Raw genomic sequence first — 16,458 nt, forward strand, 5'->3', positions numbered from 1 at the left:
AACATTCTTTAAAAAAAATGATTAGGCATCCAAGTATAAGCATGATTCTTTAAATGTTTATTTGCATTCCTAAGCTATTTAAATATGTAATTAAAATATATGGCCTTTTACTATTTAAAAAAAAAGTCTTTCATCCAGAAAAAGAAGACAATCGTTTTCTAGAACATGCTGCTTTTACCTTAGTTTGACCATACATTAGCAAAGTAATTTTTGAGGGTAACAATTTCCTTATCAAAGAAACAAGGTAGTTGAATTATATAATCTAAGATTCTCTTCTACTGGTTAAGATTCCATAACTTAAGGGGCAGCTAGGGGGTGCAGTGGATAAAGCACCAGCCCTGGATTCAGGAGGACCTGAGTTCAAATCCAGCCTCAGACACTTGTACTTACTAGCTGTGTCTGGGCAAGACACGAAGAAGAAGAAGAAAGAAGAAAGAAGGAAGAAGAAGAAGAAGGATGATTCTATAATTTAGCTTTCACAAGATATAATAAGAAAAAATTATAACTGAGAACTAAAAATAAAAATCAAATATTAAGAAAACTACTTAATAATGAGCTAACATGAGAATTTAGGTTTACTACAAAGGAAACAGTTTTGTATTAGGAACCATTACCTGAAAGTTTATTAAATTTACTAATGTACTTTCATGACAGCCAGAGCAATTAAAAGAGGCTCAAACTTGCTTAGAGCAATGGAGGAATTGTTGGGAGAACTATATAGGCTCCAAGAATTGACTAATTTGAAGGGGGAAAAGATTCAGTTATAGGTATATAAGGTGTGATAGGAGTTGGTGAAAAATCAGTCACATTACTAATTATCATCCAAATAAGGAACCAATGATCAAATAGATTATTGCATATTGAGGAAAAGTAAAGCTCAGAGGATTAGATACTAAATTTTCATGTAGCCATATTGATCCACAGACATTTATTCACATTTCTATACTCTCCATGATATTCTAGGTCTCCTGGATTTCTCCAGCTACCTCTACTTAGGATTTCAGGTTGTCATTCATAATGTCTCCTGTTTGAATCTGACATTCCTCAGTCCCGCTTCTCTCCAGCCTAAAGCAATAGAGAGAAACTAACAAAGGACAAGTCAGTAATCTTGCTTCTTTGAAATCTCCATTTCCTAAAATCTATCTCCCACTTCCTTCTCCTCCTCTGAGCCACTTGGTCTCATCTTTGTGTCTGGCTGCCTATTTCCCTATCCCCAAAGCCCAAGACTCTGGGATTCTCCTGGGATCTTGGCTTTAAGAAGTTTAGTTACTCTTCTTACCCTGCGCCCCTAGCTCTAGGCCTGGGGGAGTCTTGTCTTCCATGCTCCTTGCTCCCTTGATGAAGATAATCCTTCTTTCTCTGGTCTTCAAAAGACCAGTTTTTTAATCAACCAGGTTTTTAATAAGTATTCCTGCACTCACATGTCACCCTGCTAGATTTTAATGGCACATGTCTTTATCATCTTTGTCTTTGTTTTCATGTGAACTGCTAGCCACTTGTAAAAGATAGCTACCTTATGGCCTTAGATTGGTATCTAAGTTTTTCAGAGACTCTAGGACCTCTGGAACTGCACAGTGCAGGCAGTCATGATCTCCTCCTCTGAGCCTGGTTTTAGTATGGGGTGCTCTCTATCCCAACTAAGCTTTTCCTTGTTCAACCAAATCTATGCCTTCTTGTTGTCCTAACAAATGTATTTCTTCTCATGGTTCACAGTCTGTTAAAGTGACTATATGAAACACACTTTTTTTTTGGGGGGGGGGATGGGGGTTAAGTGACTTGCCCAGGGTCACACAGCTAGCAAGTGTCAAGGCCAGATTTGAACTCAGGTCCTCCTGAATCCAGTGCCAATGCTCTATCCACTGTGCCACATAGCTGCTCCCCATGAAACACACTTTTAAACAAACTTCACTTCTATCCCCATCAGTACCATACATACGGTTAATAATCTGGTCCTATACCGATCTTCCCATTGTGCAATGAGGACTGATAATTAAATGATTCCAGAAGAACAAATTATAATAAAGCAATGTGGAAAACTGTTATGGAGCTACTATGTAATGCTGGTGTCGGAACTTCCCTTTTCTGTAAAATTCATTATTTGGTATTAACCCAATATCTGAGGCCTCACCTTTGTTCAACTGTATAGTATCTCCCTACTGGTGTTCTATCTCTTTGATTCCAAAGTAATTTTCTAGAACTAAAAACCTACCTGAATGCTGAAATCCCTTCACTTTGCTATCTAGAGAGTAGGCTAGCTGGTAGGTTATAAAGGTATAAAGCCTATTTATGGTGTAGGATGCCTTTTAATCTATTGGGAATACTATTCTAGGTGCTGACCTATTCTAGGTCAATATGTCCTATACATGAACTACTCACCTGGGTAAGAATGAGAATATTCTAGGGAGTAGAATTCTATTTAATGACTTATTATTACTTCTTTCAATAGAGGAAGCAACATTCACGTGTCTTTTCACTCCCCACCGTCTCTAACCCTGCCTAATTACTTATTTCAAATACTTAAGAACATCTGGCAAAAGAAATTATCTATCTTACTAACATCCAACCTTACATGTAAGTCTAAAGACAACAATGAAGATTATGGAAAAACTTACTGATCTGAGTTTTGGGGGTGCATAGGTGAAAAAGTCCAAGAATACCTTATGTACCATGAATGTTTTATTACGGTTTCTCTGTAAATAAAAACAAAAAAAAAAAGTCAGGGCCGAATCACCTTGAGATTTATTCTGCACTAAAACGAACAGTGTCAGACACCATTTAAAAACAAACTGGCAAACTGTTTTGTTAATTGCAACAGCAGAGCAAGGGCCTAGTGTAGCTTGTTTGGAATACAGCAATAACTACTTTAAAAAAAGAAAACTTTAAAACTCATTATAACTAACTAGGAGCAAAGAACCTTATTGGATCCATCTTATTACAGAAAGTTCTCTTTTAACATTAGAACAGGCAAAAAAGAAAAGGGGAGAAGTACCTTGATTTGGTTCCTGACCTTGTTTTGATAGGTTCTTGGACTTCAGGAATGCAGAGTTGGCAGCTAAGGTAGATCCTAATTAAACCAGCCTATTCTTCTAGGCTCCAGGATACAGAAAAGAGGGATTTACTATTTTTCCTTGAATTCCTAGAACTACCATTTTCTGGGAATTAAGGCTGGGAAATTAACTGACAAACTGTTAAAAATGATTTGCTCAAAGTCACAGCTGACACAGGCACCTGCTTACATAGGTTCTGCTTATGTCGAAGAGTCAGGATTTGAACTAAGGTCATTTTACTCTAATTTCAGCACTCTTTCCACTTTATCAAGAGTACTTACTATGCCCAGAGTCAGAAGACCTAAGTTAAGATCAGACTCCTTTTTTACTTACTGCCTGCATGTCTTCAATATGTCTAGGCTCTGTAAAATGAAGGGGTTTGGATGAAATTTAAGATTCCTTTCATTTCCAAACTGATGATCCTATGGAAAGTGTCCACTTAGATCGAGTTTTGTTTCTTAGTGTTTAAATGCCATCTAACCTGACAGGGAAACAAAACAGGAATGTTAGAATATTATCTAAACTGTTTTCTCATCTAGTTTGGAAACCTTGTTCTGTTGTCTTTCCATTGTCATTAGAAAAGTGAGAGCTACTTTTTGTGGTGGCGAAGAATTGGAAATTGAAGGGATACTCATCAACTGGGGAATGGCCGAATAAGCTATGGTATATATGTTATGTGATGAAATGTTACTGTGTTATAAGAAATAACAAGCAGGGTGATTTCAGAAAAACCTTACATGAACTGATGCAAAGCCAAATGGGCAGAACCAGAAGAATGTTGTACATAAGTAACAGCAATACTGCACAATGATTAACTGTGAATGACTAGTTATTCTAAGTAATACAATGATCCAAGACAATCCCAAAGGACTCATAAAGAAAAATGCTATCTGCCTCCAAAGAACTGATATTGTCTGAATACAGACTGAAGCATACTATTTTTCTTTTCTTACTTTTTTTGTTCAAGTCTTCTTTTACAAAAATGACTAATATGGAAAGGTTTTACATGTATATACTGCTTACTATCTTGGGGAGGGAAAGGAGAAAGGTAGGATAGAATTTGGAACTCAAAACTTTAAAAAATGTTAAAAACTGTTTTAACAAGTAATTAGGGAAAAAAATAAAATGTTATTAAAAAAAACAAAACCAAAAACAAACTGAGCACTATTCCTAGAAGAAACAACGAGATGGCATAGGGAATAATTAAAGGAACTGCAATTGCCAAATTCTGTCTTGAGAAAGATAGGCTGGAGGTACCAGATCAAATGGTGGTCAACACTCAGAATATTCCATAATAAAATTAGAAACCACTGAAAACTAGACTCAAATTTTAAGGAATTCAAGGGTGAAATTGTAAACTATAAGCCAAAAATATATAGCATATCACCAAAGATAAAAAAATCATCTTATCGATGTGGAAAGCAACATATTTTTTATAAGTGGCTATTGGTATGTTTTCTTTAAGAAAGGCAATAGTTAGATGGCAATAGTTCTGTTGAGTCACTCAGATTTACAAAAGACCCTTAGTAAGGCACATGGTAAGGAGGTGATCTGGTAAGGTAAGAGCACTGAAGGCTACTTCCCCACTTGGGTTTTTTGCTTTTGTTTTTGTCTTTTTGGGGGGAAGGGAGGGAGGAAAAGCGGGAATGGATGGTTGGCCTTGAATGGCTGCCAAGGACATTTCTAGGTCTAATATGCTATGATTCCATTAAGTTGTAATTTTCCAGTAATTTACTAAAAATTGGTTTGACAAATTTTCTTCATGAAATATGGCCATTCACATTTCTATCATGCTTTAATGTTTAAATGCTGATTCCTCAGAACTGTATGGCAAAAGAGATTTTAACAAAAGGGTAAACTGAAGCAGATCTCTAAGCAAGATAACAACTATGAACTCAAACTAATGGACTACTTACATATGTTCTTCTAGCTACCCTCGTAAAATGTAAATACCGTGGGAGTACGGGATTGTTCTACTGGTTATTATTTTATCCCCACAGGTGTGGCACAAGTTTGCCACAATACTTATTAATTTGGCAATTAAGGTCATTGGGTACCTTGGAGAGAGCAGTTTCAGTAAAGTGGGTGGGATCGATCAGAAGCCAGATTATAGGACCCTGAGAAACCAATGATATATGGGGAAGGAGGAACATCAAGTGTAGAACAATCTTTTATATAATATTTAAACAAGGTTCACTCCTTCCCTCAGACCAAAAGAATAAATTTTACCCAGCTATTAGTTTTTGAAAGAAAAAAAAATATTTTCCTTACTTTTGAGCCATTGGTGTAAGAAATCTGTTTCATTTCATCCATAATAGCCTCTTGCTTATCGGGCTGTACCTCTAACACTTTCCCAGAGTTGGATGAACTGCAGACTGAAAAGAAACCAGTACCAAGTTTAAAAAAAGGTTAAGGTTCAGAAGTCAGAATAATGAAAAATAGATGCATCACATAGTAAAACTTGGGTATACATTCATGTTGGTTCCTAGTTATCTAATTATCTTTTTTTCTCTCTGTAGCAGTGTATATAATGTGCCTGGCAAACCAAACTAATCACAAAATTACCATGAACTGCAACACAATATAAAAACAGTTGCTAAATTGACAAAAATTTGTTGATTCGTTTTGTGTCAGAGCACATAGCCAAGAATAAAAAATAAAAAAGCTACTGGGAAGAAACAAACATTATTTTTAACCCTGACACTCAATTCAAAATAGCCAACAGTAAGGATAAAAGCTACATCCCCTCTAATAAAGTATTCTTATGATGTATCCTTAGAGTTGTCACTGACCTTTCCCCTTCTCACTTTCCCTAGCCAGTTCTCTCAACTATCTCAGGTCCAATACTTACAATGCTCCCCCTACCTAAGTTTTCCTATCCTTGCTAAAACAAGGATAAATGTATCTGTACAAGGAAATTCCTCTGTGACAATGGAGTTTCAAATGCATATATCAATAAGAGTAGTTTTTTGGTAAGAGATAAACCACTGTAATTTTGAAAGTTCAATCACTGATCAATCAATGGTACAAATTAGAATTGAAGTATCAACATACTACACTCAGAGGGAGTAATTAAATGTTTAATTTAAAAAAACTCCCGAAAGACAAAAAACTTAGAAAAGTAACAATAGTTACAATGAAGCCTATTAAATGACCAAACAAGAAAGGAATGCATTCTTAAAAGAGGCAAGGAGGAGGGGCAGCTAGGTGGCGTAGTAGATAAAGCACTGGCCCTGGATTCAGGAGTACCCGAGTTCAAATCTGATGTCAGACACTTGATACTTAACTAGCTGTGTAACCTTGGGCAAGTCACTTAACCCTCATTGCCCTTCAAAAAAAAAAAAAAAAAAAGAGGCAAGGAGGGAAAAGCCTAAAAATACAAAAGAAAACTGTACCTTGGGCAGCTAGGTGGCGCAGTGGGATAGAGCACTGGCCCTGATTCAGGAGGACCTAGGTTCCAAATCTGAACTCAGACACTTAACACTTACTAGCTGGGTGACTCGTATGCAAGTCACCTTAACCCCAATTGCCTCACCAAAAAAAACAAAAAAAAGAAAGAAAGAAAGAAAGAAACAGTACCTTGTAGAGCTGGAATGTATTCCCATAGAGCTCCTCTACCAGCATGTTCCGTTGTTCCAAAATTGCTTTGTCATTATAAGCATATTCCACTACTACAGATGCTTCTGCATGGCGCAACATCTTTCGCACCTGACCTTTAAAACTTTTGATTATTTCTGCAATTTGTGATTTATTTCTGTACCACATAAAGAAAAAAAGAAATAGAAGGGCAAGATAAATTCAGTACAAATTACTTCTTGGTTCTATCTAACTCTTTAGTTTGTGTAGAAAAGGAAAATTGAAAAGAAAAAGTGAAGAGAATAGGTAGCAACAGATGAACCATTTCTTCTAAATCAGTAATATTAAAGAGAAGCAAACATAAAAAGAAATCATCTTCAATTTGTTTTGGTATAAGACTATAATTTCTTGGGGGGTGGAGAGGGGATGCTATCAATTGCACACTACTTACTGCTTGCTTCTACTTCCTTGGCTTCATCCAAGAAAGCTCAAAGCCCACCTTCTGTGGGAGTTTTTTTTTCAGGCTGCAATCATTTCTTCTCACTCCTCTTCCACCCTATACTGCCAATGCCTTCCCTGATATCACCTTCCAGAATCTACTGTTGTACCTACATAATTGTTTGCATGCTCTTAGCAAAGTTCCTGCCACATATAAAACACTTAATTGACCTCATCCAATTCAGTTGGTTGAACTTTCTCCTGAAAATCCTCAAATAATTTTTAAGTACTTGAGTTCTGAGGAAAACATGAACAATGGATTAAACAGTAGCACAAATTACAAAGTTACTCATTCCATTTTCTCCCTTCAGTCAGCCTGTCAGGAAAATACACCTTCCAGCACTGCAGAATTATCACTCTATTTTATGTTAATTTTTAGCATGTTTTCATTTAAGAAAACCAAACCAAAAACAATTCTAACTTGCTTACACCATAACTGAGAAATTTCTTAACCACATTTCTGGAATATTTGGCCTTACTCAGTTCAACCCCAATTATCTGGGGAAAAAAAAAGTAATAGAATTTTTTGGTATTTTATAGTTGAATCCTTGTTAAAGAAAATGCCATATACAATTTAGGGATAACCAATTCTGGGGATCATATATAAATTATTACCCACTTCATCCTGTCTATCCAAAGACGGAAATATGGTATGAAGACAAAGGACACACTAATCTTTTGGAAGGTTTTGGACCTGTGACTTCATTGGCATCTCTTGGTGAAGAACTCCCTCTACTAGCAATACAGAGCTGTGACTGGACTGTAGATAAAAATATATACTTTGGGGTTTTTTTTTGGTTTTGGTGAGGCAATTGGGGTTAAGTGACTTGCCCAGGGTCACACAGCTAGTAAGTGTCAAGTGTCTGAGGCTGGATTTGAACTTAGGTCCTCCTGAATCCAGGCCAGTGCTCTATCCACTGCGCCACCTAGCTGCCCTACAATATATACTTTTAAAAGTGAGATACCGAAAGGTTAAGGCACTTGTCCAAAGACACATATCCACATGGCAGAGGTGGCCCTTTCCCTCCTGTGCATCAATGCTGCTTTCCATCCACCATAACCAATCTATACTATTGCATTACTGCCAAGAGAAAAGAAATTTATTTGAACATGACATTAAAAAATACCTTTTAATTCTTTCGAATGCCTCTTTCCTTTGTTCCCATTACCATACTGAATGAAACACTGGATAATCGGGTTGAATCATGTGCAAATGCAATCTGCAGGGAAAAGATTTATATGATAGCACAATAGGAGTAAAACTTAAGGTTATCCAGACCTAACCTGTCTAGTGAAACAGGAGGGAGTGACCAAGACCCTCTATTTTTGGCCCTTGAAAAGCAGTATCCCCTCAGACCAGGAGCATTATTTTTCATCTACCAACCACTACTACCCCCATACCAAAAATTTCCTCTATGGCTGTTTTCTCTATTTGTGGATGCCAGGAACAAATCATTGCCAACCTTCAATTTCCATTTTCTCATCCCTATCCAACTTTCATCGTACCCTCCTGGATTCTCCTTTCATAGTGAACAAACTTCTTTTAAACTCTGGCCTTCTTTCTCTCAAACTCTTTCCATCGATTTGCCATCATGAGGTTTTGTGTTTCCCTTCAATTAAAGTGTATCTCAAGCCCATGCTCATCCATCACTGGTCCTAACTTCCCTCCACACCCCATAGACACAGTGATAGTGGAGAGGGAGACCGATTACTCCTTGATCTCCACTTCCATTCTTCTTCCCCTGGGATCTTCTAGTATGGAATGTTTTACCTCATTTGTACAGTTCTTCCCTGACCCTTTGGCCAGGCCTATCTGAACACTAGATACAGGCCTGGCTGAGGTAGAAAAGGCTTAGCTCTGGGGAAAAGGGCCACCTGAGATTATTTCCAAGTTTCATTGCAACCAGGCTGCTTTTGAGTTCCCTCAGTTACTGTAGAAGGGAAGGAATCTTGACATCCTTTAAAAAGTATTGCTTATATTTTAATTAGTGAAGTGCTTTTTTACTTTATGGTCCACAAGTGCATATACATGTTAAACTCTGAACCTGCTTGACTGACCTATTTTAGGCCTGGCCTACCAATAATGCTTACCAGGTCATCATCCCTACCTTCCTTTCACTTTCCTTTCCTTCCTTCTTATCTTGAACCTCAGTTAGCCGATTCAGCTCATACAGTGTTCTATGTTTAATCCCCTGACCCTCTAATGAAGGTTGGGAAGTGATTCCCTAAGATTTAGATAGTGTCTTTGATATCTAACACAAATTAGTAACATGGGTATAATTTGCAAAGTACTTGGTGAATCTTTTTATGTCAACTAGTTCCAGACATCTGGTAGCATCCACTGTAGATAGTAAAGTAGAAATAAGGATTCCTTTCTATCTCAAGCAATTCTTCCTTGAAATGCTCTCACTTCAAAGTGTACTATGGCCTGGCAAAGGCTGCCCCTATGATGCCTTCATAGCTGCTGAACCTATAGCCTACTGGTGTGAATGCTTTATCCAAGTGTTTTTCAACAACAGAAACATAGTAAAGCAAGATGTTTTATCTCTAAGATAACATAAACAAGTCCTATGTCAATTAATTCATAATCTAAGCTCTACTATTACCAAGTCTTTATATAGAATCACAAATTTAGAGCTAGAGGAAAACTTAGAGCTTATATATCCCAACCCCTTTTCTTTAGAGGTAAGGAAAGCTATGGCCTAGAGATGGAAATTACTTGTCCCAAAGTTCCATGAGTAATTAGAGCTGAGATTTGAATTCTGTTCCTGACTCCAAATCCAATGCTCTGTGTGTGATAGTAAAGGCTAGGTGAAGAGATAATGAAAGAACTAATGTAAAACTATCCTGTATTAGAGACTTTTAAAAAAAGCCAATAATTTTCAGTGTTAAACTAACCTGCATGGAATCCTAAGATATTTTAAAGAATGCTCCTTTCTATTTAAAAACCACCTGACTCTATAAAAGAAATCTTCATTTATTTAGAAGAAGTTAACTCAAATGAAGAGCAGTTTGGTTTTAGTAGATAAAAGCCAGTCTCTGCGGAATTCAGAAAATCTGGTCAAGTGGCACCTCTGAAAATATACTGCCTGTGACCCTTTCGATGTAACTTAACCACTCAATATCCAAGGCAAGTCTCTAATACCAAATTGCAGAAAATTATAGATCTGCATTAATACAGTGAGTTGACTTCTTGGATATTAAACACCAATGAAATCATAGGAATGGATTAAAAAAAAAAAAAACAAATGACAGCCCAAACTTAATAGTCTTTCTAGTAAAGCAGGAGTGGGGAGGATGTGGAGGGGCACACTTGATATTTTCAAAACCCACCAGTAAATCTCCTTAATATGAAATTTGACTCATGAACTATATCTGAAATGTTTAGTTAAGTGGTGTTTAAAGAATTAAACTTTTTATCAGCACACTGGTTTAGAGCTAATTAATGTCTCAGGGAGATATTAATAAGTTTTAGTTTTAAAAATCACTTGGTGAAACAATCCCAAAGGACTAATGATAAAACATACTACCTACCCCCAAAGAACTGATATGATTGAACACAGACTGAAGCAAGCTGTTTTCACTTTCTTTCATTTATTTCTTTTATCAGTTTTCTTTACAAAATGACTAATATAGTAATGTTTTATATAACGTGCACATGTGTAACCTCTCGTACCAACTCAGGGAGAGAAATAAAATTTGGAATGCAAAACTTTAAATAAAAATTTTATTATATTAAAAAACATTACTTCGGTACTATATTTTATTACACTTTTAATCTTGCCTTGAATCAACTTCTGTAATTCACTCATCCACTTTGTTCTTTTTTCTTTGTCACAATTTTTTCTGTAATGAAAAGAAATCACAACCCAATTAATGGAAGCATCTTTCTGGAACTGAAATTTCAATAGTTAAGATGTTTGCCCAGTTCAGTATACTCATCCATAGAAGTCAGTACATTTCCAACTAAAGACATAAAACTTGCCACTCCAAAGAAATAAAAACTTATTTTTTCAGATTAAATTTAAGTGATACAAGCCAGAGATAACTTCAGAAGTAGAGAGAAAAATAAACCCAGCCTGTAATATGAAACACTCAAATTCAAACTCATAAACAATGCTATTTTTTCAGATATCTCAGGAAGAATAATTTTAATGCTCATGCATTTTAATGAACATTTCTGATATGATTCAATCGTTCCCAAAATTCTGCACTGACTCTAGTTGGGATTGGAATGCTCTTCAAATAACAGACTTCTATGTTCTTGACCTTTAAGTCATTTCATATTTACAAGCTATACTGAGCAGATCCTACCATTACAAAAAGTCGATACACACTGTGAACTGACATTACCTTCTTAAATTTCCCAAATCTGCTTTGCCTTGAAAGACGGTGTCCATAGTTGCTTTTATCATTGAGTTGTCTGCTCTGCCTTAGTTCTTTCTTTTTCTTTTCAAGTCATCCCACTTGGGTTTTCTTAGCTGCTGTTTCTGATAATTATAAAACAAATATAATCTATTACATCTAATGTGCTGATTGCCCCCCACACTTCCCATTAATAAAATAAATAACCACAAATTGCTTTCTTTTAGTTTTGTTCCTTTCAAAAAGGCTCGTTCTTCTATGTACAAATAGTTTAATCTTAGAATTGACAACAGAAGTTGGAAATCCTTAGAAACAAACAGTGACAATGAGGGAAGACACCACCTTTGGCAATACTTTCCACCTTTCTCTTCCCTTTCCTCCTTCCTCACTACATTACCCTAGCATTCTCTCTGCCTCAGCTATTACAACCTGTACTATTCTCTCTCTTCAATCCATCTCATACCACCACTAGGATAAATCATTTTTTATTCACAGATCTGCTAATGTGATATTTCTGTTTAAATTGATAACAACTTCCTATCTACAGAACAAAATGCAAGCTCCTTTGGTGAACTTTCAAAGACCCTAGCGCCAGCCTACGTGGCTCTCATCCTCCATCCCGCAAGTCTTTATTCAAGCCATGAACAATACCATTCTGTCCCCCAAAACACACCCTATAATCTCCTGCCCCCAGGTCGATATATGTGCCAGCATATATCTCCTTTTAATGCTTCAGAACAGTAAATCCCCTTTGTGATCAGTCATGCAGTTCAGGCCTACCTTTCTAAAGCAGAACTACCACTCTAATGAAATCTTGAAGCAACGATTTGTTTGAACTCTTCAGTCAACAGGGACCTCACTAATTTATGAGGAAGTCTATTTCAGTTTTAGACAAATATGAGTTTAAGAAAGTTCATTCTCATTTACTGAGTTTGAAATCTGCCTCCTGTATATTTAATTCAGTGGTATTTATCTGGCCCTTGGGAGACACCTGGATTTTCTGCTATGGCACAGAAACAACAAAGGTATAATCAACCCCAGGTTTAGAGGTAAAAGATCTAGGTTCAAAACTGCATTCAGCTACTTATTAGCTTATTAGTCACCCCAGACAAACTCACAACTTTTCTGTCAAGCTTCATTCCTTATCTGTAAAATTAAGATAATAATACCTGCACTACCTATGTCAAGGACTGTTTTAAAGATTAAATCATATAATGTAGGTAAAGTGTTTTCATTCTCTCTATACATTGATTGATTGGAACAAGAGGCCACACAGTGTGGTGTGGACTTCAAATCCTGGCTCTACCACTTACTACCTGTGTAATCCTGGACAAGATCCTTACTCTCTGAGCTGGGCCTCACACTTGTTAATCTATAAAATGAAGAAGCTGGATTACACAATCTTTAAAGTCTTTTTATACTCTAAATCTATGATCCCATGGTATAATCCTATGTCCTTTGGAAAGTGACATATTCATACTGGACAGAGTCAGGAAGATCTGTGTTCAAATCCTACAATCAGTGTGAAGAGGGGTAAGTCACCCAAGCGCTCCAGTCTCAAGTCCCTCATCTTGCATATAAGACCTATAGAACCTATCCCACAGGCTTACATTGAATATTTATTAAATATTACTACATGAAAGCACTCGGGAAATAGAGAAAGTCTTTGCCCTCGAAAGAAAACACATTCTACTGCTATTGTTACTGTGGGGAACTAGAAGACACAGAGAGTGAGTACAGATGTTATGAGGGCCCCATTTCTCCACCCTCCCCAGTCACTTCTCTAATTAGCTTTACTCAACGTGTTTTGCCTTTCTTTGTATCCCCAGGGCTTAGAACAGTATCTGGCACAGTTGGCAATTAATAAATATTTCTTCACTAAGTATACATAGTAACTATACTGGACCTTAACAATAATAGCTAATAACACAAAGGCTAGCATAAGGTTTAGTTTGCAAAGTGCTTTACAAATAAACATTGCTTCATTTTTTATCCTCACAGAAACCCTGGGAAGTAGGAGAAATTATTATTTCCACTTTTTTAAGATGAGGAAACTGAGGCAGACAGATTAAGTAACTTGCCCAGCTGGTTAAATATCTGAGGCTGGATTTGAACTCAAGTCTTCCTGATTCCAGGTCCAGCACTCTCCACTGCACTATCTAACAGCCCAGCAAGGAAAGTTTTTCCCCAAAGTATTTACCTTCACTTTTATTCTCGGGTTGGAACTTTCTTTTTGTCTTCAACATGTTTCCTTCTTGTTTATTCTTGAACTGTTTCAGGTTAGTTTTCTTGGGTAACAAGTCCCCCTCCTGTTTATTCTTTAACTGTTTAGCACCATTTTTCTTGGGCAACACATTTCCCTCCTGTTTATTCTTGAACTGTTTTGCTCCAGTTTTCTTGGGCAACACATCTCCTTCTTGTTTATTCTTGAACTGTTTTGCTCCAGTTTTCTTGGGCAACACATCTCCTTCTTGTTTATTCTTGAACTGTTTTGCGCCAGTTTTCTTGGGCAACACATCTCCTTCCTGTTTATTCTTGAACTGTTTTGCGCCAGTTTTCTTAGGTAACATGTCCCCTTGCTGCTTATTCTTGAGTTGTGTCAGGCCTGTTTTCCCAGGCTTTGTGTTACTTTTCTCAAACTTCTTGGAGTTGAATTTAGGTCCTCCTCTTTCATCACCTTTACTAGAAAACTTCTTTGGAGATTTAGAATCTATATTTATCAATACATAATAGTTAGAATGGAAGCATAGTTCTTAGAACTATACCCTTCCCCCACATGACTACCAAGAATATTCCTTTGTGAAAAACAAATACTCTTTCATTTGGAAGTCATTAATGAAGATGAGAAACACCATATTATGTGCCTTGTCTAGACTCTAATTCTCTCCTGTTACAGAGAAGAATTTAAGACTGAATATTCACTCACAGTAGGTAGAACAAACTGATATGGAAAATTAAGTAACACTGTCAACTCAAATTCTGTGAGGTTAACTCTGTTAGGTAACATTAACTTGGCATAGATTTTGAAGTAGCTCATATTTCTGTTTATAATATATGCATTTAAGTCTGTATATCATGAAAATTAAATACACTAACAAAGAAAATGAAAATTATAGATATCATCTCAGTATACTGCAAGAAATAAAGCTTATATAAAAAACCTAATTTATTAAAATTATTGAGTTTTCTCTTTTTAACACTGACTTTTGGGGGGGGCAGGGCAATGAGGGTTAAGTGACTTGCCCAGGGTCACACAGCTAGTAAGTGTCAAGTGTCTGAGACCACATTTGAACTCAGGTCCTCCTGAATGCAGGGCTTTATCCACTGTGCCACCTAACTGCCCCCTAACACTGACTTTTGAGGAAATGTGAGCAATGAACAATAGATGTATTTGGGAATAAGCCTAAAGCTAAAAATATTTTGTTTACTAATAAATTTAGATGAAATAAAAATGTTTTGGTAAATTGCTTTCAGTAAAAAAGTAACAATAGGGGCGGCTAGGTGGCGCAGTGGATAAAGTACCCGCCCTGGATTCAGGAGTACCTGAGTTCAAATCCGGCCTCAGACACTTGACACTTACTAACTGTGTGACCCTGGGCAAGTCACTTAACCCCCACTGGCAACACCCCCCCCCAAAGGTAACAATAACACTGCTTCCCCCAACCCCCCAAAATTGAACTTGTGATTACAATTAGAGATCTTTCTTCAAGAGGTGGTAATTGGTACCATACACACTGTTCTACTGATTTCTTTTCAGTAATTTACAAATCCCTGGGTTTGAATGTTAATGTCACATCAAATGTCATTCCAGTATTTCAGATACATTTAAATTTTAATTTTTACCAACTGATGCAGTATCTAGTATTTACTACTGATGTTATACTCCTTCCTTCCAAAGCATTCTCATAACTAGAGCAACTTAATGGAGCACATTTTCACACAATTGTCTTACCATTGTCCTTCTTAAATCTTTTTTTCCCTGGTGATGTCTTTCCACTCTTTCCTGTGAATTTTTTTTTACTTTTGACTTCCATAGTAGCAATTCTGTAAAATAAACCAAAAGACTAATTTAATCAGGTTATAACCATCAAATTAAGCACTCAAAGAAGGGAGAAAGCACCCACCTCTGTGGACCTGACATGTTAAATACTTCTCTCCAAAGGATTTAAAAAGTAAAATTAACAAAACACACAATATTATATAGTATGATAATATGACTATTCTGGTAACTACAACACCATGGAAACAACATTTCAGTTATTATAAGACAGGCTGAAATTAAAATAATTATTTATGGTGTGTGAGCACTGAGTGGCAAAGTATCACCAATTGTTTTGTCTCCATCCTAAAATCCTATCGCTGTTAAGACTACCTTTATAACTTACACATATCCAATAATATGAAAAAGAGACCTACTAAAAAGAACACCTCCAAATAACAAAGGGCTAGTCTCAAATGTCTAGCTTTTGTTATACTTAGGCAAGGGCACACATGAATAAGACAATGAATACAAAGTATCCAAGAAACACATACAACCAACAAGTTTTCAGTAACTTACAAAACAAAACTATTTTGCTTAACATCTTCTTTCAACAAGTACTTACAGAGTACTTACCATGTAAAAGACACTAAACTAAGCACTAGAAAAGAGATAAATAAAACAAAGTCTGAAACAGCTTAGGAGAGATTTGATATGTAAAAAATCATTAATACAAGTGAAGTACAAGGTACTATTTGTCAGATCAAAGGTAAGAGATTTCATGATGTAGATAAGTATACATATGAAAAAACATTACAGATAGTTACCTATCCTGAGACACTGTGCTAGGTGCTGGGATAGAAAAAATTTTTTTAATGATCTAATTTTTTCCTCTGAGTCTATACATCAGAGAGATTAAGATCCATATACAGCTAAGTATAACAGAAGGCAATATATTGTGGGAGGTAAGGAGAGAACTAGGTCCTATTCTCT

The 16,458-nt window shown here is 36.4% G+C and overlaps 1 protein-coding gene across 1 annotated transcript in view; it reads right to left on the bottom strand.

The window, feature by feature from the left end:
- PUM3 (pumilio RNA binding family member 3) overlaps positions 1-16,458 on the bottom strand; it is a 37,399-nt gene that overhangs the window by 17,494 nt on the left and 3,447 nt on the right. Inside the window, 14 exon segments of the mRNA XM_043979490.1 lie at positions 2,613-2,668; positions 2,671-2,690; positions 5,319-5,338; positions 5,340-5,401; positions 5,404-5,422; positions 6,627-6,801; positions 7,543-7,611; positions 8,242-8,314; positions 8,317-8,341; positions 10,892-10,967; positions 11,475-11,518; positions 11,520-11,611; positions 13,687-14,196; positions 15,439-15,530. Of these exon segments, the coding sequence (XP_043835425.1) occupies positions 2,613-2,668; positions 2,671-2,690; positions 5,319-5,338; positions 5,340-5,401; positions 5,404-5,422; positions 6,627-6,801; positions 7,543-7,611; positions 8,242-8,314; positions 8,317-8,341; positions 10,892-10,967; positions 11,475-11,518; positions 11,520-11,611; positions 13,687-14,196; positions 15,439-15,520 (1,323 nt within the window). The 5' untranslated portion in view covers positions 15,521-15,530.

Source organism: Dromiciops gliroides, chromosome 1 (assembly GCF_019393635.1).
Source record: "Dromiciops gliroides isolate mDroGli1 chromosome 1, mDroGli1.pri, whole genome shotgun sequence".
Classification (NCBI taxonomy): Eukaryota; Metazoa; Chordata; class Mammalia; order Microbiotheria; family Microbiotheriidae; genus Dromiciops; species Dromiciops gliroides.